The sequence below is a fragment of the Giardia intestinalis genome, chromosome 1 (genome assembly GCF_000002435.2).
Source record: "Giardia intestinalis strain WB C6 chromosome 1, whole genome shotgun sequence".
Classification (NCBI taxonomy): domain Eukaryota; phylum Fornicata; order Diplomonadida; family Hexamitidae; genus Giardia; species Giardia duodenalis.
This window is the reverse complement of record NC_051856.1, coordinates 523,448-548,350: the sequence shown is the minus strand read 5'-3', so window position 1 is coordinate 548,350 and position 24,903 is coordinate 523,448. Positions and strand designations below refer to the sequence as shown.

The following is a 24,903-nucleotide window of genomic DNA, read 5'->3' as shown; positions in this document are numbered from 1 at the left end:
GTGGCTTTTTTAGCGCATTTACTTTGGCTTACTGGAGCACGCCACAGTCGGCGATGACAACCTTCTCAACCGGCTTGTCGTTGGCCCCGGTCTTCGTAGTCTCGATTGCCTTGACGACGTCCATCCCGTCAAGGACACGCCCGAAGACAACGTGCTTGCCGTCGAGCCAAGCAGTGTCGGCCACGGTGAGGAAGAACTGAGAGCCGTTGGTGTTCGGCCCAGCATTCGCCATGGAGAGGCACCCGACGAAGTGCTTGATCTCGAAGTTCTCGTCAGGAAACTTGGCGCCATAGATGGACTTGCCGCCAGTGCCGTTATGGTTCGTGAAGTCCCCACCCTGGATCATGAACTTGGGGATGACGCGGTGGAACGTAGAGCCCTTGTAGCCGAAACCCATCTCGCCGGTGCAGAGCTTCTTGAAGTTCTCCGCGGTCTTCGGGACGATTGAGCCGAAGAGCCCCATGGTAATCCTGCCGAGAGGCTTGCCGCCGATGGTGATGTCAAAGAAGACCTTGTCAGAAACTGGAGAGTTCATCAGCGCTCCTTCTGTTTTCCAACAAGAATTCAATTTAAAGTTGTCTGCAATGACCTACAGGCTGCTATTCACTCCGTGCCATCAGCGAACCGCCTTGGCGCCTAGGGCATTTCCAAGCATCCGGACAAAGTCTGCATAGCCCTGGCTCCCCTGTCGCGTTTCAATCAGGCAATTCATGACGGCAGAGACCAACCTGGTCTCCGCGGTAATTGGGAATATGGGGAGATAGCTGTTTCGCTGCTCGCGCAGAAGTGCTGCCAATTTGGACACGAGGTCAAGTGGGTTCTGGGAAGACAGATTTGAGTCTATGTCCTCCTGGTCTATCAATGGGAGAAGCTCTAGGGGCTCGGCCATGTTGATAGCCCCCTGGCTGTTAGGTTTGCAGAACAGGCTGACTGTACTGGGCGAGATGGAATGGTGGAAAAATATATACAAGGCGTGCACGTCCTCGATGAAATAGATTCCTCCAGGAACCATATACTCTGCAGACAAGCGCGTCTTTGAGGCCACCCACTGCCCTGTCGCTTCATCAAGGTGGATGTAATACATGTTGGGGTATAGCACGTTCAGAGTCGCCGCCACGTTACCGCGCTCTATGCGCATCATCGACAAGACCCGCTCCTCCAGACGGGCGCTCTTCGAGTTAACGGGACGCATCATATGAGTTCGTAACATAGCGTAGACAAAAAGCGGCAATAGGGACAGCTTCTCTGGAATGAACTTCAGCAGAGGGTCTAGTTGTAGATTTAGGAGTGACCGGTAGTTGTGAAGACAGACTACAAGGTCTGCAAACAGACCAGCAATGATCCCATGGTACGGCTGGTTGCTAGACAAGCTTCCAGAAACGTTCTCGTACTTAGTGCTTTCTGTTCCGACGGACATAACTGTGCTGTTGCTACTAGACGTCACTTCTGAGTTAGTACGCATAACACACGCCAGCTTCTTGGCTAGTAGTGCTACCTGAGCATTGATGTCCACCGAATTATAGAGAACAACAGAGCTGCCCCTGGCAGTAGAGACGCTACCGGCATTGGACGCGATTGGCAAGGGTTTGGTAACGCAGCGAATGTGCCGTAGTCCTGCCTCGTCAGTGTAGAGAAACGACATCTGGATGTACAGGGTCTTTGCATGGATCTCTTTCACTCGATAGACAATCTCGCACCCATAGCCACTCTGCTCATCGTACTGCGCCAGCTGTGTGATCCCCTCCTGCCTTTGGTAGATGTTTCCATATGTGTAGGCAACATCAATTTCCTTGCTGGAACGAATGCGACTACACGCTTCTAAAGCAGAGTAGCGCTGATACACATCCAGGATATCAGAATACAGTCGCACTCGGTCTCTACTACCATTAAAATCAGGATAGTAGTTATATCTCCCAGAAGTGCATCTGGACAACTCTGCTAGCGTGGCAGGATCTAGAAAGCCTCCCATTGCCACCGAAGATGTCGTGCTCGAGCACGTACCTAAATTAACATAAGCGGGTGGGCACAGAAAGGCATCAATCGAGACAAAGTTTATGGTCGATCTGACGGCCAAATCTATGTAAAACTCGCTATCTTTTGCATCAGGGGTCAGAAGCTGTTTTATTATATCGCCCGATTCAAATGCCTTAGAGTGCGATCCTGTCGACGAAAACAGGAGGTTGCCGTTACGCTTGTGGACGCTGGCGTGCAGCGAGCCCATCCCGCAAGAAGGAAGAGATGATAAGAAGTATAGGATCTTCCCACCAATAGTGGAGATGCAAATGTAAGCTGCATCCAAAGCCGCACCAAAGCAGACGTCGCGAGTCGTCCCCGTCTCCTTCTGATTCGATGTCGGCGGGCAGACTGTATTTGCCTGGGAGAACACAGAAACGACTTGCTGCAGAGCATTAAGGAGAGCATTTCCTCGTGCCTTTGCAGATACGATGATATCCCGTGGCGCCGGAATGAACCTTTCGTCTATCATTGGGACAGTGTAAAGCTCGTATCGTGCAGCGTCCTTGACGATGATGTAGTGCAGGTGGGTGTTGAAGAGAATAATCCCAAGCATGATTCGCCTGTCATTTTCGGTGCTGTCTGTTATAGCCAGCTTTATAAATTCAGCGCAGGCCTCACAAGCCACAGAAGTAAGACCAGAAGATATGGCCTGGGGGCTGACATCAATGAGAAACACATACGTTCGAAATGTCAGTGTCTGGTTGGCCCTGGCTGCGTAGTTTTTAGTGGCCTTGACTTCATAAGCCTCATGGGTCAGTTCAACGCGATTGGATCCTATTGAGTTTGGGTTAGAAAAGTCAATGGATGATCGATAGGCATGGTCAAGGTGTGTTGAATGTCCACAGAGACAGCAAATGCTCGAAACCCTATCTGGGGTAAAGGTATTGTAGCAATTGATGAATGCCTGGCAGTTTTGGCATCGGGGAGGCTGGATGTTGAACTCTGCCGCAAAGTCAATGAGGGGAGGGGGCGAATCTGCAGGCCCTAGCGGTTCAATCACCATTCCAACGGGAAGGGCATAATTGGAGAGGTCCTGGCTACTCGGGGGCAGTGCAGTGTGTGTTAGCTTTACATAGTGGGGAGTGGTAACTATGTGGCTGCTGGCGAAAGGTTGAGAGTGATCTGTGGGGGCGAACAGAGCAGCCGGATTCACGCTCGGATAGGCAATAGACGAGCCTGCTATTTCAGAGTAATTGATGGCCTGTTGCGGAGGTGCAGCCTGCGGTAAAGCTATGCCTGCAGGGGGTTGCGGTAGAGTAGCAGAAATACTTGGCTGTGTAAATGTCTGCTGCTGAGACGTTGGAACACCTATAAGTGGAACTGCAGACACCTGCTGTGACGGAGCACCCACGGGAGGGTGCAGTTGGCCGGAGTAGACAGGCTGCGGAGGAGCCTGGCTCTGAACCGCTGGAATCATTGGCACAGCCATCACGGGAGCAGGTGCGGAAGTAGCCATAGTGGTCCCACCTGCGCCGGCCTGAGTAGGATACTTGCGCGCTGGATACCTCCTTGACATGAAAGACCGCGCGCCACTCTAGAAATAAATTAAGATCAAATTTACCTAGAGAACGCGTTATCTTATCTTTCGCTTTGCTCTTTGTGTAAATATGACTCAATAGAAAAGAAGACATCCTCAAGACCCACATTATCAACAAAACAGTCTTCGTACTTGAGGGCTACATCAAGCACCTCCTCGGGTGTCATGATGTCAAGTTTTATTTGGTAGATGAGGTCGTTGGCCTCGTGCACACACGTGATGCGTCCATCTGCTACAAGTGGCTCCAGCTCTGAAATTGGGTGAGAAGACTTGATCTTGCATATTTGGTACTCTGTGCTCATGCATAGCTCCGTAGGATTCCCCTGCTTGATGCCGCGACCACCAGACATGAATAAGACATTGGTGGAGAGCATCTCTGCCTCGTCAAGATCGTGGGAAATAAGGATAACGCTGATATTTCTTTTCTGGAGCCCAAGAAGCACGTTCCAGACACCCATGGCATCTGTGCGACTCAGACCAGTGGTCACCTCATCGCAAAGGACAACATCAAGAGGCTTAGTGCCAATGCATGCACACGCAAAGGATATCCGTCTCTGCGATCCACCCGAACATTGCTTTATGGTCTTGTGTTTGACTTGTCTCAAATTAAGAGTGGTGAGCAGCTCGTCCATCTCCTTCTCACACTCTTTTTTGCTCAGCCCCCTCATTCGTCCAAACATGGTCATCACATGATCGACCCTGGTATCGTTCGGTAGCACATCGTATTGAGGCGCAAAACACAAATACCCATTGAGCTTAATGGACCCAGACGTAAGAGGAATCGCCCCTGCAATCATGTTCACAGTAGTCGACTTCCCACAGCCATTGTGTCCCAGTAGGGAGAAAATCTCCCCCGTCCGCACCTGGAAGGAAAGGTTCTTCACAGCATGAACATACCCTGACCTAGCCTTGAATGTCTTGCTCAGGTTGGAGACACTCACGGCAACGTTCTCCTGGTCATCTTCTGCTATCGTCAGCTCGGCTTGCTCAAGCTGCTGAGACTTCAGAAGCCCCTTTCTTTTCGCTATACCACGTGCAGTGAGGTAGATCTCCAAGAATAGCATTACCGGTCCATAGATCGCGCACTGGATTGCACAAAAGACAAGGATGCCGTTTATCGCCCCGGACTCAATGGTGATGCTTGATGTTATGTAAGATAGGGAGGAAAATGGCAGGAACCAGGCCAATATATTGATTCTGAACGGCAATACCTTAGATAAAAGCAAAATCATCTGGGGAACGAAAATTACACTGAACCAGGATATGATTGCAGCAGAGAACACGGATTTAAAGGCCATTGCAAATGCAAATGCTAGTGGGATGGAAAAGATTGGATAGGTAAATGTTATTATGACGAGAAGGCCCCCCAACTTGTTAACACTATCCATCGAGAATGCCATGCTAGCGAAGACATTTATAACTGACATTGCAAGAGACACTAAGTAGTAATAGATAAAGAACGTTAAATAATACACGACAGGATGGAGGCCAGATGAATAGATTAAACTCGTGAAACCTGTGCATGCCTGCGTAACAAGAAGAACAGTGATTAATGGGATGACGATGTGCCCTATGAAGAGCAAGACCAGATAGCTCCCTTGCTCCATGAGAACGTCTGTGATCCACCTGACGTCTGGGATGAGAACATAGTCGATGACCTTAAACTGTGGGATGGGCTTCCCCACCGGAAGACCCTCGGGGAGGCCGGGAGCTCCTTGCTCTGGAGTCCCAGAGGCATAGCGGAGCTGGTACCATGCTCTATACACCATGTCAGTGGTTGACTTGAGATACGTGTCCTCGGTAACATTTGTAGAACCTCCCACAATAGCCTGGTTGGTCTCTAATAGCGGGCAATCGCGTGTATATATGCTGAAGTTGCATCTGTCGAGATTGTGGATCTCTAGTGGACCCATTATTGAGAAATTGAGCTGATTGTTTCTGACGGTATAGAACTCAGGATTTAGAGAAAACTGCTCCTCTGGCTGGAGATAGAAGGTCTCTGTCATAACTGTGAAAATGGCAGAATCGATGATGGGCTGGCTGTTAATGGATAGATTGTGAATACTCCCCGTGTAGTTTGTCTGCGTTCCATCCTTACATGTTTTGAGCCCCAAGGAATCTGCAGAGATCTTAATGCCTGGAATAGGAATGAGTTGGATAATGGGAAGAACGTTGAGGACAGTGGTTGTGCCGTGGCAGTTTCCTATAGAGCCAAACGTGAGCCCGGTGACTGGCGTGGACGTTGCGCTAAATGAGTGGCCGATACTAAGTCCGTTAGTTAAGTGGTACTTCTGTTGGTCGATGAGGTACGGAAGACTCGCATTTGTCTTCAGCGGCTGGGACACTGGGGTGGCAAAAAGGGTCATTGCTATTTCTATCAACCCTATGCGCAAGGGGGCCCCCTCTGTGAGCCAATAGAGAAGTTCTTTTAGAGCATACAGCATAATGTAAAAGATAAAGGGAAAGATTACGACAAACAGGGTCGACATCCAATTCATTAGCTGAAGCTTCAGAAAGAAGACTATGAACGCAGACAGCTGATTGGAGATGGGAATGGATCGAATCCTGGTTCCCTTTGCCATGTCCTTTTTTGATTTACTACCTAGTTTACTACTTAGTACCGGGTGTGGGCTGGCAAGAGCCAATCTGGAGGCATCCGACCAGTGAGGACCGTGCATCGATCGGGAACCCCAATACTGTTGCCCCGACAAGGTGGCACCCTGCCTCCAGCACGTCTACGTTGATAGACAGGTCAGATACGCCACCAGTCAGCTTCTCTATACTCATGTCTCCAAAGATAGAAAGAGTAGAGATGAAAAAGCAGTCGTATTCCGCTAATGCTTCCGTTATGGTCATGTTTCCTGTGGTACACATTTGAACTATATCGGAAAGAACTATGTGTGCAGTCTGAAAGGACCGAGTGATTCTCATGAAGTTAGGCTCAGAGACAGAGCGCCCCAAGTTATTAATCACCTGAAGGGGATCCACTATTGAGATGTAGGAAGGGAGAAACGCTCGAGAGTCCGATAGCACGTTAGGGAGTGTGCCCATAGAAAAATACCGCTTAAAAAGGAGCAGGATGTCATGATCGTTGAGATTCGGTTCATTAAATGCTCCCTGGTCCTTAAAGTAAGAAAGGATAGAGCGAGACATGTTGGTCAGCCCTTTTAGTGAGACCGGATCGTAGGAGACCGTCTCTGTTTTGGTGTTTGGTCTAGGTGCATTAGAAAATGGCTTGCTCTCTAGTGCAGGCTGGCGACCAGAAAGGGAAGGAGAGACAGAGGGACTTACTGCATTCTGATCACCGCCCACTGCATGGTGCTTAAGGCCCAGACGCTGGGACAGTGATGCGGCCTCAACACCATCTGCATCATCTGTGAATACCTTTTCTTGGTGAGGCAGCGCATCAGCATTTGAACTGGCCATGGATGTGGCGCTCTCGGTGCTGGTCGGCACACTAGAGAATACTAGCCCGGTTGTATGCTTACACTGCCGCTTAGGAAAAGCCCTCTCACCTGTGCCTTGATGTCTCCGATCATCCAAGTCCACACTGACAAAATCACTACCCACTGCGTGATCCTTTGTACCATCTACAGAAGACGGCACATCTGCTTGAGCAGACACGGTGTTTCTATCATCAATCGGCGTAGAGCGGGTTTCATCCGTCTCATGCGGGTCTCCAAGTCTCTCTAGTGGCTTTTCCTGAGCTTCTCTGAGCTTCTCAAAGTACGTCTTAACTATTTCGTAAACATTCTGAACCTCGGGCTTGTATATTGTCCCACTGCACAGGTCTCTGAGAAACCGCAGATGATTTAGATACGACGGCGAGATGTGGCTCTCTAACACCTCCATACTTCCACTGAGCTGAGCCGCCGTAAGAGACTCATGGGCTGGAGGCTTTGGAAGAGGCCCAGAAGGATGGACAATGTCCCTATCGTAGTCAAAACTAGAATAATATGCAAGAAAGACATATAGCGCCTGGAAAGGCGTATAGATATCTCTGCAATTTAGTAAGATGTTGATCACCATAACGCGGAGTGCGTAAGAGCTAAGCATCTGTGAGTGTCCACCGACGATTCTCGCCTCATATAAACACCAGGACTGGATGAGGAGAAAAGAGCGCTTAAGAAGGTTATTGCGCCCGATGGACTGAGAAAGCTTCTCTATTAGTAGAGACGTAACCAGTGAGCCGGGCTGGGCCGCCGAGATGTCCACTCCCAATCCACAAACGGTGCACTTAATCAAGGACACCTTTGCCATGATGAACTCAATATTCTCTAGTTCCAACCGCTCCTCCGTCGGTATACGTGAATTGATGAGTTGGGACACTGCGGGAGGGACCCGGACTCCGGTCGGTCGAAGGCTCGGATCACTGAAAACCGTAAGCGCTTCCAGAATCTTCTGCAGAAGGGGTATCTCGTCAAGACCATGGTTGAAGCAGCAGATATCCAAGTCAGAGCTTGGAAGATAGATCTTGGAGATGAAGCTGCCGTAAGGCACAATCAATGTATTCGGCAGTACAGCCTCTATTACTTTAGAGATGAATGTGAATATCTTTAGTCTGAATTCTTCCGAAGCCTTGTCCGGGCTCACGAGGGACACGATATAGTCCGTCCGCTGAGACAAGGCCTCGAGTGCCTGCGCTACCCGCGTCGCCTCCACAATGGTTTCTTCGATGTCTTCTCCCTCTTCGGCGGTCCTGGGCTCGCGTAGCTTGTGCGACTCGCGCCGCTCCAAAGCCTCTCCTGCGTGCCAACTCATCTGTCCCTGCCTTCTTTTCAGATTGCATAAAATTATACTGGGCATTAGTATTTTACAGCATGCAGGCCCTTTACTTTCCACCCGCTGAGCTTCCCGCCGGCTACGTTCATGATGGCGCGCCCCTCTGGCAGAAAACCATATTGGTGAGTGGCTACGACGTGAACGGCACCTTATTTTTAGAGCCACGCGGCAAACAGTCCTTCCTTGAGCAGAACACCGCAGACCCTACCAACGAGGAATCTGCGCCAAAGAAGAAGCGCAAACTGACGAAGCAGTCGGTAATGGCAGGCTATGCCCCCCGCTTCCCTATTTCCTGGCTCAGCAACATATCCCCTGAGATCAAAACGGCTTTGGAGCAGTACCTCTTTTCTCTGCCCAGGGTAGCGCTTCCAAAGGACACTGCACAGCTGAGCGATTTCTATAACGGGAATTTCTTCGAACTGACCAATCAGACAAAGGCTCCTACCTGCGCCGAAATATCCAAGAACCCCGTCGACTTGCTCACAAAAATCCTAAACGTCCGCAAGCAGAGAGAGTTCACAAGCTACCATGACATCTATGTGATTTTGACATTCGCGATTCAGACACCTTTCACACTTCAAACAATCGAGCAGCTGCGGAGCCTCTTTTCGTACACAGCCATCCTGCAGCCCAGCATACTTTTCTCTTCCCTGTCTCCATCCGATCCTCAAAGATGCTGCATCGCCCTGCTGGCATCAGACTTGTTTCTTAAGCCGTTCGTTATCTCGCTGACCAGAATCATGAGTGACACCGAGCGGATGAGAAGAGCAGGAGACATCATCGCCTACCTTGCTGTCCTGTATGAGAATTACAAAAACATAATTAAGATGAACCTCTTCTGTGATGCCTTGTCTATCTTACTTTCAATTCCGGAAGAGGAGCCGTTTGTTCTCCAACCGTACGCCACCGTCTTCACATACATATGTTCCCTTTTTAAGAGCAATGATAGACTCAGCGACTCCTTTACAACAGAGCTGAGTAGGGCAGGAGTTAATAAGAAGATAATGCTTATCGTGGACGCAATCGTGGATCTACCGCAATCAGCAGTTAGACCTTCACGGGAGCTGGTAGCAAGCATCAGAAAAGCAATCCTAATTCTGGCCCACATGAGATACTCTGATCACGGATCTAAGAACCTCCCCACAGGACAATATCTTGCAGAGTACAAGGAACGCGCAGACAGACTCATCAGTAAAATAGATGAGCTACTAGCAGTCAAAAAGTCTAATCAGGAAAGCGAAGAAAGCGAAGAGGCTAGTGAAAATAGTGGGTTAGATGAGGGTCAGAATGCAGCCTTTATCGAGGAGACTTCTCAGTGGAAACGAGCCATAGCATGCCTCTATGACAAGAAATCGCCTTCCTTGAGCGCATATACAGCCTTGTTCCACTAGTTTCTCCACAGAAATTCTGAAGGTCAAAAATCAAATGTCAGGTACGGCTCACAACGGTTTTTATTACTCGCGCAAGTACTACGACGACGTATACGAGTACCGACACGTTATCATGCCAGAAGAGATGGTGAAAAAATATAACTTTGACCACTTGTTGTCGGAGCAGGAGTGGCGAGGCCTAGGCATTCAGATGTCGCAAGGCTGGGTGCACTATGATTACCATAAGCCAGAACCAAATATTCTGATGTTCAGGCGCCCTCATGACGGAAACATTCCGGAGGATGCCCAATGATGTTGGGCTGTATCGTGAATAAACTGTTACTGTTTTTAGGCAGGGTTTGTGCGCGCTATCTGCTGTCAGCTGGGCACAGGGGTGATGCGCTAACTCCGCGCTTGTGATGGGATTATAATGAGGGTGCCTCTCTGCTTTCACGGCCACTTGTGGGTTGCATTTGCAAGAGTTTCTTCCCCTCACCACCGTCTAGAAGACTCTTTTGTAGGTCTCTAAACTCTGTCATTGAGACATGTAGAGGCCGATAGCATGTGCATCGGACAGTAAGTCTGCCCAGAACAAAAACAAATCCAGACCGCCCTGTCTCTTCTCTGTCTAAAGCGGCCCTTTGTGAATCATCTAGCTTTTCAGGGAGGCCGTCTGAGCCATTGCTATGCCCATACACGGCGTCCATGATTATCAGAAGGGCAGAACGCAAGAGGCCACTTTCAGAGCGACCCAATAGAAGCTTTTCCGCTAGAGACACAGGCATCGTCGTCCATACTGAGCCAGAAAGAGAGCAGCTTCTAAGGTTGCGGCCTGTTAAGGGCGATGACTCCATAGATCTTCTTGGGCTCCGAACCAGTGGCCAGAAACGCTATGTCATGCCCTCCCAAATAGTCCTCAATGAACACATCTATTCGGATGACAAGAACATGGACACAAGGAAGCCCCGCGTTTTGATCTCTAACCACTCTCGGCGGACAGTCACGTTACCTCGCGTGATGTACTGTAATGAGGGCTACAGCACAACCAAGTACAATGTTTTACACTCCGTTAGTCAGTGGAGGGAAAAGCGGAGAGGGGGCATGCTTTCTGTGGCTGAGCCGGTTCGTCAGGCGACTTTGGGACATCCCCCACCCATTTTGACACATGCCAATAAGCCTCCCGAGATTTGCGAAAAGTCGACAGATGGCTCGAAGCAAGAAGTCTCAACCATAACTCCGCAACCAAAGAGTTCCCGTTTTCATCACAAGGAGGCTCGTAATCGAGAGGCCCACAAGAATGCTCTTTACACCCTGAAGAATGTTAACCTTGTCAAAAGAACAGAGAGATCTATGAGGAGCATGCTCCATGCAACTACTGGCGTGGAACAAGAAGGCGCTTTTGCGTTACAACTTAAGCAGCCGTTGGTCATAGCTGGCAGCTTGGGCTCGCAGAATATGCATGACGTACTCGAGTCACAAGAAGAAATGCATACTGACACAGCTAATTCTTGGCCAGACCCTGGCCAGGGCACGGAAGCAGAGTTTTCTCATGAACCTTTCGTGACTGCTGAGGGCAAGAAGTCTCAATCCTTTAAGCAGCCAACTAAAGTGGAACATGCATCTATGCTTCCTGGCACTGCCTCTCCCAGTTGTTGCGAGGAGAATAATTCGCAAGCGGGAAGCCCCTGTGCCAATATGCCACAATATACTTCGTCAGATAAGTGCGGGTCTCACTTGTCTCCCCAGGTGAAGGACCTTGAAGATGCGTTTTCTCAATCTAATCCAACGCAGAGTGAGACTATTTGTGGAAATATCCTTTCCTTCGAAAGGAGGCTACTTCCAGAGTCTGGAAATGATTCTTTTGTTATCCACCCACTGCAGTACTATACTTCTGAGGATACGGCTTCACAGTCTCGCGAGAACTCTGAATCTGTTCATCTGTCATCGATCTCACTCCCGCTATTGACAACGGATCTACCAACAGATACATCGTCAGACACATCTTACCATTTCACAGATCGACCTATCGATGCACGGCCCTCCTACGATGCTCCCATCTCGCCTGTAGTTTCCCGAGTGCCAACTGCTACCCCACCACCTATGCACATTGACCAGAAAAGCTCGAGGACGTCATACGTGTGCGTGTCTCCGCCTCTTGCCATAAAACCCAGTATTCCGCCATCTAAGTTGCTTACCTCGCAGCATGGCCTTTCCAGCCCTTCTCAGGAGGAAAAGATGCACCAGCCTAGAGCTTTTCTACAGTCTAGCTTTACTCACATACGGCCCAACCCCTCATTCCGAGGCCGCATTCCAAAGCGGTTTACTCTATCTAGCCCTCCTGCCCTTTGTTCCCAGACACAGCTGCAGGTAGGTTCAAAGGCGTCCAGGCTTCAGGAGCGAGGAGCACAAAATTACTATTGGATGCCTGACCTAACTAAACTTGCTGGTCTTATTGTTCATTCACTAGTGGCCATTGAACCGATTCCCTTTCACAATGCTGCGCAGCCGATGCCTACAGATTTACCAGCACCTTCAGTTCTCCGTGTCCCTATGCCTAGTGAGTTCCAACATGTAGCTTCTCAAACAGATGCTTGTGGGGCCGTTGTGCCTTCAAAACCGCCACCTCCAATCAATTTGGGTATATCCCGCTATCCGCCACAGCTGCGAGCATTCATAAAAGCATCGGCATCTGGTACAAAGACAGAGTTGCAACGGTTACGTAATAAGGCCGCTTCGTCCACTGTATCAAGGCGAAGCTCGGATCTTCCTAAGCTACGCTGTTACAAGCTGAGGTCTGCCTCTGCTTATGTGTCTCGCACTGAGCCTCTGCGCCCTGATCTACTTTCTTTTAGGCCACGTACTGCGCCTGCTTTTGGAATGCTGCCACTGCATTCTCCTGCACATCTAAGGCTACTATACAACACTCCAATGACCATTGAGAGAGAGAACATCATTCGAAGTGTGAAGGATATCCCTTCTCCATACGTCCCGAGTGATATTCGAATTTTTCCTGAGGATCTGAGTGGTACTTCACCGGTTGATACTCGCATTGAGTGCCAAACGCCACATGCTTCATCACGAATCGTGCGGAGTGTATACGCGCCGATGAAGATCCCCACCAAGGAGAACCAAATTTCTACAATGTGCAACGCCGTTTCTGCGCGCACTAATGCGCTCACAGAAGAGGACGTGAAAGACATAAAGCAGATCTTTCACAACACCTCTCATGACTCTGCATTATCTCCATATGCGCAGCGTCTAGTGACTCCTGATCAGAAAAATTGCGTTACAAAGTTGTTTAACGATCTCCGAAAGGATGCCGAGATCAGACGAATATATGGAATCGATAGGGTGAAGCGAGGCCTGAACATGGAGCTGTACAAACGAATTAAGTACTCGGATGGGGATACTGTAATACATAAGGTACGAGGACTTCACCCCGACACAGATTCCAGCGCCCCTGACGGATTTGAACCCCCTGATTTCAGAGAGCTAACTAATGAGATTACCAGCCCACAGGATGCCACAATTGAAGCCGACAGAAACCTTAAGGCTGTCAAAGCGTTTTTCTACACCCCATCTTCTTCTCCTTTGGAAGAATCGCTCCCGACTGACCGTTTTGAAGAAGCTCAACATGAAGGGCCGCATTTGTCACTAGCGCAGAATCTTACAGAGGTTGTGATAAGCACACCAACGCATAATCCAATGATCGGCATATCGAAGCAAGCTCTGGATGTCACTCCAAATAGACTATTAACAACCCCGTTACCTAATCTTCGCAGGAGCGAGACTGCACTGCCTTCTTGTCCGCACTCTAACATGATGCTGGACTACATCGCGTACCTCCAGGCCTACACCCCGAAACTTCGGGCTCCTCCGCAACGCAATCATGCTGCTAAAAGTGCGGCATTAAATACCACAGCCTACGATTCGCACCTGACCAAACTTCTCAAGGAGGGGCTTAACAGGCAGCGCTGCGCGAGCTTTGGCATATCCCGTCCACTTTCTTGCGCTCCATCCTGTACCCGTTCCAAGGAACCAGCCAGACCCCCCGTTTCTGCTAGAACTGCTTCGAGGATAGATACTGGTAGTTCCCAAGTAATTCTAGATGACCATGGATGTCTTACTAGTACTGATAGACCGACAGTTCACAATCATCTTGTTGAGCCCGTAACGGTGCTACAGACTGGCGACGAAGTCACAAGGGAAGCAAAGGATGACGAGGCCACGCTGAATATTCCTGTCAGTGATGGTTGCAAACAATTATTTGAAGATCCACACGGGTGTCAGAATCTAGACCCAGTATCTTTGCAAGAGGCACCAACAAACGTTTTTGCTGAGCACGACGGTGATGCCAATGGGGCTCTAGTACGAGGTCTCATGCACGATTCTGATAAACGTATCACTAATACCTTAGAAAAGCTTCCACCAAATCCTCCACCAGATAAACATGATAGGGGCCCTCGACAACGAGCGGTTGCTGGGGATAAGACGGTCTCTAATCGGAAAGCCTGCCGCAGATTCTACAAAGAAGCCATCATAGACAGAGATGTGGGCCGCGTCTACCGAGGATACGCCCAGTGCACTGCACCTCGTCTGCACCCCTTCACTCCTGCACAACTAAACTACGAGAAGCTTCTATCGCGTCCTCTGACTGCAACTAAGGAAACCATAACTAAGAAACTGACCCTTTATCAGATTGATACAAAGGAGATAGCCCCTGTTACTCCTTTACTCACCGACAGAGCGCATGCTTGCAGTTTACATTAGCTCACCATCGTCCTCTGCTCTGTTATTTCGCTCCTTGCCCTTGTCTGTATATTGCATGAATTGGAATAGCTCTGTGGCCCCCGTCAAGATGCTGCGCTGGATATCTGGAATCCACTGGCGCATGGTAAGAATCGTCTGCTTGATCTTGTACCGCCGATGTTCTTTGTTTCCCTCGTGGGGACAGTTGCATGTAACTATTGGAAACGTACTATGGCGCGCATATGCAATAGTGTCCTCTTCTGCGCAGAATACCATGGGGCGAATTAGCGTAACGTTCTTCTCTGAGTTATGAATTATCGGGCCTTGCGTCCAGAGTTTTCCGTTGAAGAAAAGAGACATCAAAAGTGACTCGTTAACGTCCTCCCTATGGTGACCTAGGGCGAGCTTATTAATCCCCAGTTTTTGGCAATGCGTGTAGAGGGTTCCTCTTCGTAAGCGGGCGCAGAACGAGCAGTTGCTTGTTCCTTGGCGTAAGTTCCCGTCGATTATCTCCGGGAAGGTCTCCTTTATGACCACGTGCTTTATGCCGAGGTTCTCCTCAATGTACTTCGTGAGCTTTGCGACATTGGCTTCAAACCCTGGATATCCTGTCTCCACCGTCACAGGGATAACAGTGAACTTAACTGGGGAGCGTTTTGCTATATCAAGGAGGACGTGGAGAAGTGTCCAGCTGTCCTTTCCTCCCGAGAGGGCCAGTGCAACACGATCGCCCTGTTCAATAAGTTTGTAGGTGGAGATGGCTCTGCCTACGTTTCTAACAAGGCGCTTGGAAACTGCCTTAAATGTAGCAGAGGCTGAGGGTGCAGATGTGTTTTCCAAAAGCTTCTGTTGCTCATGCGCAGGCGCAGAGACGGGTTCGCAAGTGCAAGAGGTGCATTTCTTAACGGTGGGTTCCATTTATTTTTCTAATGAAACTGGGGTCCTATTCTTCCGCCAAGGCGTGGGGGAACAGGCACCAGTCAGCTATCGGTGAGAGGAATCAGGCCATCAATGAGGTGGTTATCGCCACAAAAGGCCTGTTGAACCGCTCCAACCAACTGATCCACACGTCCCACAACATCACGGTGAACTCCAAGAGCACGGCCGAGAAAACCCTTGCAGCATTAACTGTTGCTCACAAGCAGCTAGAGCGCACAAAGCAATGCCTCGACAACGGGGCCCTCACTCCTAAGGCGTTGCAGCGTGCATCTGCCAGTATAGTCCAGCGGGTCGGGCGTTCCGAGCCGTGTATCGATGCGTTCCAGCGGATCTTTCCGCCTGAAGAAATCGGTGGAGCGATTGTCTGGTCTCCTAATGCGGCAGCACGAAACATCCAGACAGCATTGCCTTACAAAATCAGGCACCAGTCCAGACTCTATGATTACAACACAAAGCAAAGCTCCGAGGGTTCTCCTTCCCGCACTTCCGTTCAGCTTTATAATACATACGCCTCTCGTGTTCCGCTACGTTCAGCTGCGTCTTCAAACAAGCAGCTGATCAATCTACACCAAAATATGGCACAGAAGGCCGTGCTTGACCACGTAGAAATAAACAGGTCCCTCATTGGGCACCTGGTCGAGGCTAAAGAGGAGGTTCGGCGCGACCTGTCTCAGCACGGAGAATACTGCGATTATTACGCTGCACAAGAAATGGCCAGCGAGGATCGTGCACTGGTGTGCAATCCGGTGCGTCGGCTCGACCAGCTGGACCACATTGTTAATAATATAACTAACCACGATGTTGTCTCGTTCATCAACGATGGGAACGCGAATGCTATATTTCAGAACGCGGTAGTTGCAGAGAGTGCTAAGGCGTTGTCTCCTATACGCAGCAAGCCGTATCACCGTTCGTCGAGCAATACTTTCACCTCCAAAGCCGAGAGAGGTGTTAAAGCAGGCGCTACCTCGCAAATGACACCCCAATGCTTTGACGTTAATGCCAACAGGATTAGATCCCCTGCATCCATGACTTACGTTACTAAAAGGGGAAGGACAGAGGCGTTTGCAGATTCACTAGCAAGAGCCTTTGAATCGCCCAAGAGAAAGTCTAGTCCAGCCAAGTATGCCACGGATGAGCCTGACTCTCAAATGGGCGCGTCTCAGATGCTCCTTTCCACTATTGCCGGGTGCAGTGGAAACCCTCTAGATGATGCCTTCCAATTAAGATCCAGTGCAGCAGATAACTTAGATCCCGAGCTCTTGGCATTTAACTATGCTGCCCAACATATTAAGACAGCAGCAGAAAAATACTATTCAGTCCAGCCTGGTCCTCCATCACATGTTACAGAATACCAGAGTCAATCTAATATTTCGTCTCAGCAATCTCACGATGTACAACCTGAGCCTCTCCAGAGTGATAAAATCGTCGATGATGATACACCTGTTTGCGAAAAGCCTGAAGACAATAGCGATAGCAGCACAGAAGGCTTCCAAATAGTTTCATCAAAGTCCATGGATACCCTTCTCTTGACTCCTACTCCATCAAGCATGGAGTCGTTAACCCAAGGTAGGCAGCTGACACAACAATCAAAAAGCGCAGATAGTCTTGTTAAGCGTACCATCAGCTCCATTCAAAAGCGACCCTCGGTCAAGCAACAGCAAGGGAAAAATACTCAGGTTCATCGAGAGGGAGAAAGGACAAAGCGGACTGCAAAGACATCTAAAAAGCGGCCTACCACCAAACAACAAAAAGTCCCAAAAGAAGCGGGGGCGCATCAACGGAAAGCCTCACTTACGCGGCCCCATCAGCAAATACCCATGTCTCCAGTGCCTAATAAGAACATAGATTCTGAAGAGTCTACTGCCAGCATCGTGAGTCAGCAACCAATCACTGTACTAGCCAAAGCCAATCCAAAGACCCCTATAGGAACCACGGCGTCCTTATCTCAACAACAAAAGAAGGGTGTGCGAATCCCCACCTTGAATATTTTCAGTACTTCAGGCACGAATACTAACACAAAAATATCACGAAAGAAAAATACATCGCTACTCGAGGAAATGGTGAACAATAATGTTATCTCTCAGCCACGACACTCACTAGAAATGCGAGTGGCACACACAGCAGCACAGGAACTACTTCTTCCCTCGACCTTCAGTCTCAGCAGTACCCCTGGTTCGTCTCCTGCAGCCTCTCGAGTAGCTAAGGCGGCCCTGACGCCTCCACTGCCGTCTCCCGGAACCAAGGGTGTACCACATGAACCCCCTGAGAGTATGCGTCTATCCATCATTGAGCAGAGCTCATCACCACTGGGACAAGCTGGTGAGAGTAGTCTTTACCCCGTGAGAATCTCGTCGCTGGACTCCAAAACAAAGAATATCAACGGAATGCTCATTGCACAAAAAAACCTCGCAAATAGGATGACAGAAAGCACTTCGGTGTCTCAATCGTCAAGTGTCGCAGATAGAATGCGGGCCTTGACGCCGGATCAACGCAAACATCGCCTTAATTCGATACTTGAGCGCCGGAGCTCTGCTACCAGGGCCTCGATAGACTCCATGAACAGGCTATCATTGGATATGCAGATAAGAGGAAGCATTGATGCCCAATACTCTGACTACACCGATACGCGGAGAGAAACATCAGTTCTCTCAGACCAGGACCCCCTATTTCCACGTTCGAGACGTGGGTCCATAAGCAGATCAAGACATGTCACTGAGCGATTGAGCGCAGCTATAGGCGCCAGAGAAGAAAGACGAAGCCTTGACGAGTTTGTGGATGAAACTGAGGACGTAGAAGTACAGGACGCCTTTGTCCAGCGAGATCAAATTCTTCGCACCTTGAAGCTTGACACCAAAACACGAAAGACGTTGCGTAAGATACGGGCATTCCTGCTGTTGGCACTAATTGGGAATGCATTGATGAGCAGAAATACGGATCATACCCCACGTGGATCTCCGAGAAATAGGCGCTACAACTTTAAACAAATGTACAACAGACACAGGAACTTGACCCATGCTCTGGACTACGATGCTAATATACCCGCTATGAAGATCCGTAAGTAAGACGTGTGTGATCGGGTGGGTGTTGCTAGGTGCTATTCCGTTGCCGTATCTGATGTGCGCTGTCAAAGATGCGGGCGATAGCATGCGTCAACTGGCTCACCATGAACTTGTTTTTCTCGAACTTAGCGGTGCCGGACTTCCCGTGAAAGGGGGTTGCAGTGAGGGTTGATGCCTGCGCAGATAGCTCTAGCGCAGATTCCTGAGTCATGATAGACATTGTTGCATTGTCCTGGTGCAGAGAACTGTATTGCCGCGTTCGCTTATTCTGCATGAGCACAACGTATGCACCGGGGAAAACGTTAGTGACGCGAATCCGGAAGGACATGTCGTAGCATAATTCGAAGGTAGAAAGACGGGAGCTGAGCTTATTGTTAGGGTTATCTGCTACGGATCCACCGTCCGACGAGGCAAAGATGACCTCTAGCGCTTCGTTAATTTGATCAATGAGGTTGCTGATATTGGTTTCTATTGCTTTCGAGTTCAGTTCAGCGAAGTTTGGCCTGGGAGGAAGGTGCTTAGTCCTCCCCATGATCATTCCAGGCGGAAAGACGGGAGAATAAGGGTGGTCAAGAATCATAACATAGCACGACGCAGTATACTTCATGCAGCAAATTCTGTCCAGGACAATCGAGAGGGCTAACTGCATATATTCTAATAATTTTGAAGTGACATGCGATTGGGCTATCGGGGGGTTCATATGCTGCGTCCGCGTAAACGAATTCTGTATTACGTTCTTATAGAGACTGACAAACGCCTCAGAGAGTATGGAGCCGTAGCAATCTCTGTCGAAGATTTCATGAATAACAATGCAGGTAATTGGCTGGGCATCATAAATCGATATGGCGGCAGAGCTGAGCTCCATGTACAGAAGAGCTTGCTTAAAGACTTCCATGGATGCTTGGGTTATAGACCTGAGAATCATGCACAGACTATGGGGCTTCATTGGGGAATCAGTAAAGAACGTGTTGACTCGGTGGTGATACTGAAGTATCCCTGTGCTTGTATTTACAAAGAGAATATCGAAGAACATTTTTTTCAGCGCGTGCACCGTGCGCTAAATGGGCTGAAAGGAACTTGACAAGTATGGCAAAAGCTGGCATGCTTTCTGGGTGTGAGCTGTGAAGATACTAGCTCTACTAACAAGCCATTCACAAATCATTAGTTGGTTAGTACCTCTAGAACAAAAATGAGCTCTCCTGTGTGTCTGAGCGACGAAACGATATCTCTTGCACATGATAAGCCAGTAACAAAAGGGCCCCTGTGCAAGGAGTGCGAGCCCATGTCCTTTGTCTCATATGTCAAAGCGGGAGCAACCCCGGTTCTTCCCATTGGCGCAGCTGTGACGATCCTATTCTGCAACATAGTGCTCCCAGGGATTGGGACGATGTTTTCGGCGATAGCCCCGTCGGCCAAGGCCAACCGACGGACAATACTCTCCATAGGCCTTCTACAGTTCTTTGGCGCACCCCTTATCTTCCCCTATTGCTGGGCCCTATTTTATGGTGCACAGCTAATATCACACTCCAAGATGCACCAGGTAGAAGACCAGCTTCGACGGCTTGCGGCTATGAGGGCATCGGGCGATCTACCCACACCGGACACTCCCTCCACGCAGAGCACAACAAATTCCCCCGATTCAGACGGCCACCACGTTCGCTCGATCCACCAATTCCCAGTTCCAATGTACTAGTCTAGAGTAAATGCGAACACAAACTGAAAATCAGGATTTAATGAGCAAATCAGAAGAGTTGGCGCCCCCAAAAGAAAACGCGGCAGCAGCTCACCAAGAAGCTCAAGTCAGTCCCATCCTGAGACGCGCCCTCGATCGACTCAACGCAGCACGAAACACGCTGGAATGTGATGTTTTAAAGTTACGAAAGATCGTGTTTCAAGGAGACGTGATCAGACTCTATGCACTGGAAAGTGACCATCTCACGCTCGAAAACATATGTCATTCGGGCGGTGTCCTAAAGAATTTGATCTCAGACTTGGATGTAGCCAACGTGGCGTTTTCTATTCTGCTAGCCATTGAGCGTTTGTCATCGGCTGGGCTTTATTTATCCACGATTCAATGCAGTAATGTCTTCTACAGGGCAGGGGAAATCCCATTTCTTGGAGACATTGAACTCCTCTTGGTGCCAGAGGAGGACCACAATTTATCCTCCGTCGTGCCTGCTGTCCGTGGACTTGGTGCAGCGATTTATAGATCGTACGCTGGAGAATATCCATGTCTGAGCGCTGAATTGGCAGCCTCTGACCTCAGTAGTAGACTGTCATGCAGCTCGCGTATAGCAAGCTTAATTCAGTGCTTACTAATGTATACTAATAACCAGTCCCTTAGCACATTTCAAGATAGGCTTGTGGCTGAGTTTTCTTCCATGGACGAGAACCCACACACGCAGAGCATATGTTCCATATCATCTACCCAGGCTGACTTCTTCAGAGCTGTTGAAACGGATAATCTCGCTGTGGTACAGGAACTGGGTGCAGTGTTTGCTAAAAGCACCAATGAGACCGGCAACACGGCCTTGATGATGGCGGCTAAGAGGCTTTCTCTTGCTGTAGTAAGAATTCTGGCCCCGTTTGAGTGTGGAGAGGTACATTCGATTACAGGAAATACTGCGCTCCATTATGCAATGATGAGATCGACGTTTCAAACCCCGAAGCCTGGGACTGACTCCTCTTGCTCATATGCTGCCTTTGAGGAGTTCGTACTAGCACAAATTATAAGGATACTCGCTCCACAAGAGGGAGCTGTCAAAAATGCAGCCGGAGAACTGCCAGTATCTATTGGAATATCACGCACCTATCCGAACTCTATCATTCGTCTACTGTTATCGTACAGCGGAGATATCCCCAAGGCTCCTGACACGCTAGTTGAGAGCGTGCGTAATAACGACATTATTGGTGTCTACCTAAACTTAGGGCAAGCTGGACGGGTAGACACACTTGGCAACACTGCCTTGGCGTATGCAATAGCCTCCAAAAGCCTTACCTGTGTTAAGCTTCTCTCGACAGAAAAAGATATTTGCATTTCTTCTGGTATCACCCCGTGGCAGCTGGCTCGAGACAGTGGCTTTATGGATGCTCTCACCGTCCTAGAGCAGAGCCCCGTCGTGGATTCTGATGGAAACACTCAGCTGCACCGCGCTGTCATGGGAGGCGACACAGTGGGCACTAGGTTGTTCCTCTCCCTGGCCAGAAAGAAAAATAATGACGATTATACCGCCCTTATGCTTGCAGCTGCACTCAAACACAAAGAAATTGTTTGCCTCCTCAGAAACTACGAGGCCGGAGAAAGAGACCATAATGGACACACGGCGCTTCATCAGAGCTGCCTTCATGGACGAGAGGAGATGGCTCTGCTGCTGTTAGAGTATGAAAAAAGCGTTCTCTCTGGGGCTCCTGCAGAGAAGTTAACGCCAAGCAGTTCCAAGGATATCCCGTCCCGACTCCTTGCTCCAGGCATTTCTGCTGCTGAGATAGCGTTCCACATGGGAAATCTTGAGCTGGCAAAGCACCTTCTGCTCCCTGAGCACGTAGTTACATCACCGCCGGACAAGTGTGGAAGGACTAACCTGATGATCGGGGCATTGAACGGCGATCCTTTTATGGTGTTCTGCCACCTAGGACAAGTAGGCCTGGTGGATAATGATGGATTCACGGCCTTGATGCACGCATCGATGCACGGAAGTCTGGAGTGTGCGGTGCTACTAGCATCACTAGAGGCTGGACTCGCAGTCACCACAGGAAACCGTTGTCTCAGTGCAATTGATTTTGCTGTCCTAAGTGGGTCCCTCAATATTGCAGAGGCTATTGCTGAATATGAGTTGGCTGTTCCCAATGCAGAGAAGTATCCCCCTGATATGACGCAGTTGATGATTGCTGCCGCCGAAAAACGCCCCGGGTTGGTATGGCTTTATATCAACCAAGCTAACGCTCGCGACAGCAAGGGGTGGACTGCCCTAATGTATGCGGTCAATACTGGGGACGAAGACTGTGTCAAGCTTCTGCTGATGGAGCGGGATCTCATCACAGAAGATGGGGTGACTGCATGGTATTTGGCGTACAAGGTGCAGAGCCCCGATCTTTGCATGATCTTGCGACCGACGTACGACGTTGACTCCAAGGGAGAGACTCCACTGCATACATATATACGATTCTGTGCACAAAATGGTAGCATGACTCGGAAAAGAGCCGACCTTCTCGCGGTTTTACATTGCCACGGAGTGAAGAACAATGATGGTCACACTGCACTGATGCTGGCGGCAAGCTTTGGACTCAATGATATTGACCAAGATTTGCTGACACTAGAAGGGGGGATTGTAAGCACTGAGAATACTGAAAAGTATGGATGTTGCGCCTCGATGCTTGCTTTGAAAGAAGGCCACCTTGAGACGTTCCGGCTTATCTCTCCATTTGAGACAAAGGCTCTTCTTTCCTGTGGATATACTAATCTAATGATTGCCACCATCTCAGGCGATATAAGTGGAGCGATTAAATTCCTTTTAGAGGCCCGTCAACAGGATTATACAGGCTGGACCGCACTGATGTATGCTATGAAATATAAATACAAGCACATTGTTGCAGTCCTTGCTCCGCTCGAGTCTTGCCTTGTCAGTTCTGCAGGAGAACTAGCAACCGACATTGCTTTGGACAACGATTTTCTCGAGGGGGCTACCCTAACTTTGCGGCATGAGTTTCCCTGTTATTCAAATGGACTCCTGAGCTTAGCACTTCTAGAGCCATCTATGGCTAGCGACTGGGACGGTGACTTAGCGCTTTTCAAAGCACTCCTTCGTCCCTCCAAAGTAAGTGCGGACAAAAACACCGAGCTTATCAGACAGCTCATTCATAGACACCCTAACCCGTCAAGATTTATAAAGGCAGCTGAGCAATTAGAAGAGGCCACTATCCTACTCAAGCAATACGTCCTTCACCCAGCGTTCGAAGACGAAGACGGACACACACAGCTGCACGTCGAGGCCATCAATGGCAACCTGGAAGGTATGCGAATGTGCATGCACCTTGCGCGCAGAAGAAATGCTCAAGGCCAAACGGCCCTAATGCTGGCTGCAGCAGCAGGAAACATAGATGCGATTAACTTGCTAATGGACACAGAGGGCGGATTGCAGGATTTAGCAGGCCTGGTAGCAACAGACTATGCTCTGGATAAAGACGAATATAGAGCTGCAGCAGCTTTACTATGCTGCAAGGAAGAGTTGGAAAGAATATCACGTAGAGGCTTCACGCCCTTGATGGCTGCTGTTGTGAACAAAGACTTGGAGCTGGTCAAGGAAAACATCTGTTTCTGCCAAGCTGTCTACCGTGGAATGTATTCCGCTCTAACACTCGCCATAAAGCTGGGAGATATAGACGTAATTAAGTTGCTCCGGATAGAGGCTAGCATAACTGTTGGAGAGACTCTGCCTTGGAAACTGGCAACAGAGCTGGGACTTTCCGAAATCGCGTCACTGATAAAACCGGCGATAAGGTCCGAAAGTGGAGTAACAGAATTGCACAAGGCTGTGATGAATAACGACCAAGCATTGGCAGAGGAGCTTCTTCACGAGGCCGGAGCCACAGATCCCACGGGCAGGACAGCACTGATCATTGCCATCGAAAAGGGAATTGTTAACATGGTTGCTATGCTGGCTCCTCTTGAGCACTCCATATCGTTTGTCGGAAAATGGAGCAGCGGGATCTGGGCATTTGACTTTCCAAGCCCGTTGCTCATCGCCACTTGCACACAGCGTGAGGACATATGCAGAATACTGGTGCAGCAAACAGCAGGCGTCAGTACGACTATTTGCGATAAGAACGGACTGACGCCCCTCATGGTTGCCGCGGGAATGGGAAACCTGCCCCTTGCAAGCCTCTACTATTCGACGCAGAAAGGAATGTCTGATCGCAGTGGAAATACTGCTCTCATGTGGGCAACAAAGCACTCTCAGTCCACAAGCGCAGCGCTTTTATGTGATGAAGCCGGGCGTCTAAACTTAGATGGCGATTGTGCATTGGCATTTGCACTGGATCGTCGTGATATTAAATCAATATCGCTTCTGGCTGCAAGGGAAAGTCGGCTGCTGACAAAGGAGTTCGTCTCAGCCATACAGGACGCAAAGATTATGGCGGTATTATCACAACATATAGATATATCCATTGGGAGAAGCAATATCAGAGAAGAGCTGGCCACTGGTAGCGTTGGAATAAAACTTTCAAATAGACGAAGTGCATCCACGTCATTGATCCACACAAACAGGATGTCTATACACACTCCTTCTCCCTCTCTCCCCGGTGTATCTGCCTCTCTGGTAATCAGGGAGGCCCAGAGGCCTTCTTCGCTTCGTCCCTTGACCCCGTCATTTATTTTTACAAAGAACTAAAGATTACTAAGGTAGATAAACCCGCCTTCAGACAATTCGCATCCCTCGAAGCTTTGTACCAT

At 49.3% G+C, this 24,903-nt stretch overlaps 12 protein-coding genes across 12 annotated transcripts; 6 read left to right on the top strand and 6 right to left on the bottom strand.

Moving 5' to 3' along the window:
• Positions 1–28: 28 nt before the first annotated feature.
• On the bottom strand, positions 29–535 carry GL50803_0017163 (Peptidyl-prolyl cis-trans isomerase B; the record flags this gene model as incomplete). Its single annotated transcript, XM_001707786.1, has 1 exon — positions 29–535. The coding sequence occupies one exon, from the start codon at positions 533–535 to the stop codon at positions 29–31; it is 507 nt and encodes a 168-aa protein (XP_001707838.1).
• Positions 536–616: 81 nt separating this feature from the next.
• GL50803_0017164 (Sec24-like 1) lies at positions 617–3,532 on the bottom strand (the record flags this gene model as incomplete). Its single annotated transcript, XM_001707788.1, has 1 exon — positions 617–3,532. The coding sequence occupies one exon, from the start codon at positions 3,530–3,532 to the stop codon at positions 617–619; it is 2,916 nt and encodes a 971-aa protein (XP_001707840.1).
• A 62-nt stretch (positions 3,533–3,594) lies between these two features.
• On the bottom strand, positions 3,595–6,135 carry GL50803_0017165 (ABC transporter, ATP-binding protein; the record flags this gene model as incomplete). The annotated part of the gene is made up of 1 exon (XM_001707790.2): positions 3,595–6,135. The coding sequence occupies one exon, from the start codon at positions 6,133–6,135 to the stop codon at positions 3,595–3,597; it is 2,541 nt and encodes an 846-aa protein (XP_001707842.2).
• Positions 6,136–6,163: 28 nt separating this feature from the next.
• GL50803_0017166 (uncharacterized protein) lies at positions 6,164–8,314 on the bottom strand (the record flags this gene model as incomplete). Its single annotated transcript, XM_001707791.2, has 1 exon — positions 6,164–8,314. The coding sequence occupies one exon, from the start codon at positions 8,312–8,314 to the stop codon at positions 6,164–6,166; it is 2,151 nt and encodes a 716-aa protein (XP_001707843.2).
• Positions 8,315–8,373: 59 nt separating this feature from the next.
• On the top strand, positions 8,374–9,726 carry GL50803_0017167 (uncharacterized protein; the record flags this gene model as incomplete). Its single annotated transcript, XM_001707792.1, has 1 exon — positions 8,374–9,726. One exon carries the CDS (start codon positions 8,374–8,376, stop codon positions 9,724–9,726), a length of 1,353 nt encoding a protein of 450 aa, XP_001707844.1.
• A 34-nt stretch (positions 9,727–9,760) lies between these two features.
• GL50803_002661 (Cyclin-dependent kinases regulatory subunit) lies at positions 9,761–10,018 on the top strand (the record flags this gene model as incomplete). The annotated part of the gene is made up of 1 exon (XM_001707793.1): positions 9,761–10,018. The coding sequence occupies one exon, from the start codon at positions 9,761–9,763 to the stop codon at positions 10,016–10,018; it is 258 nt and encodes an 85-aa protein (XP_001707845.1).
• A 392-nt stretch (positions 10,019–10,410) lies between these two features.
• GL50803_0017168 (uncharacterized protein) lies at positions 10,411–14,475 on the top strand (the record flags this gene model as incomplete). Its single annotated transcript, XM_001707794.1, has 1 exon — positions 10,411–14,475. The coding sequence occupies one exon, from the start codon at positions 10,411–10,413 to the stop codon at positions 14,473–14,475; it is 4,065 nt and encodes a 1,354-aa protein (XP_001707846.1).
• On the bottom strand, positions 14,467–15,372 carry GL50803_007368 (tRNA(Ile)-lysidine synthase; the record flags this gene model as incomplete). Its single annotated transcript, XM_001707795.1, has 1 exon — positions 14,467–15,372. The coding sequence occupies one exon, from the start codon at positions 15,370–15,372 to the stop codon at positions 14,467–14,469; it is 906 nt and encodes a 301-aa protein (XP_001707847.1).
• An 11-nt stretch (positions 15,373–15,383) lies between these two features.
• GL50803_0017169 (uncharacterized protein) lies at positions 15,384–18,455 on the top strand (the record flags this gene model as incomplete). The annotated part of the gene is made up of 1 exon (XM_038045903.1): positions 15,384–18,455. The coding sequence occupies one exon, from the start codon at positions 15,384–15,386 to the stop codon at positions 18,453–18,455; it is 3,072 nt and encodes a 1,023-aa protein (XP_037901579.1).
• Positions 18,456–18,480: 25 nt separating this feature from the next.
• GL50803_0014438 (uncharacterized protein) lies at positions 18,481–19,485 on the bottom strand (the record flags this gene model as incomplete). Its single annotated transcript, XM_038045767.1, has 1 exon — positions 18,481–19,485. The coding sequence occupies one exon, from the start codon at positions 19,483–19,485 to the stop codon at positions 18,481–18,483; it is 1,005 nt and encodes a 334-aa protein (XP_037901578.1).
• Positions 19,486–19,641: 156 nt separating this feature from the next.
• On the top strand, positions 19,642–20,145 carry GL50803_0028183 (Spec3 membrane protein; the record flags this gene model as incomplete). The annotated part of the gene is made up of 1 exon (XM_001707797.1): positions 19,642–20,145. The coding sequence occupies one exon, from the start codon at positions 19,642–19,644 to the stop codon at positions 20,143–20,145; it is 504 nt and encodes a 167-aa protein (XP_001707849.1).
• A 40-nt stretch (positions 20,146–20,185) lies between these two features.
• On the top strand, positions 20,186–24,841 carry GL50803_007373 (Ankyrin repeat protein 1; the record flags this gene model as incomplete). Its single annotated transcript, XM_001707798.2, has 1 exon — positions 20,186–24,841. The coding sequence occupies one exon, from the start codon at positions 20,186–20,188 to the stop codon at positions 24,839–24,841; it is 4,656 nt and encodes a 1,551-aa protein (XP_001707850.2).
• Between the last annotated feature and the right edge of the window lie 62 nt (positions 24,842–24,903).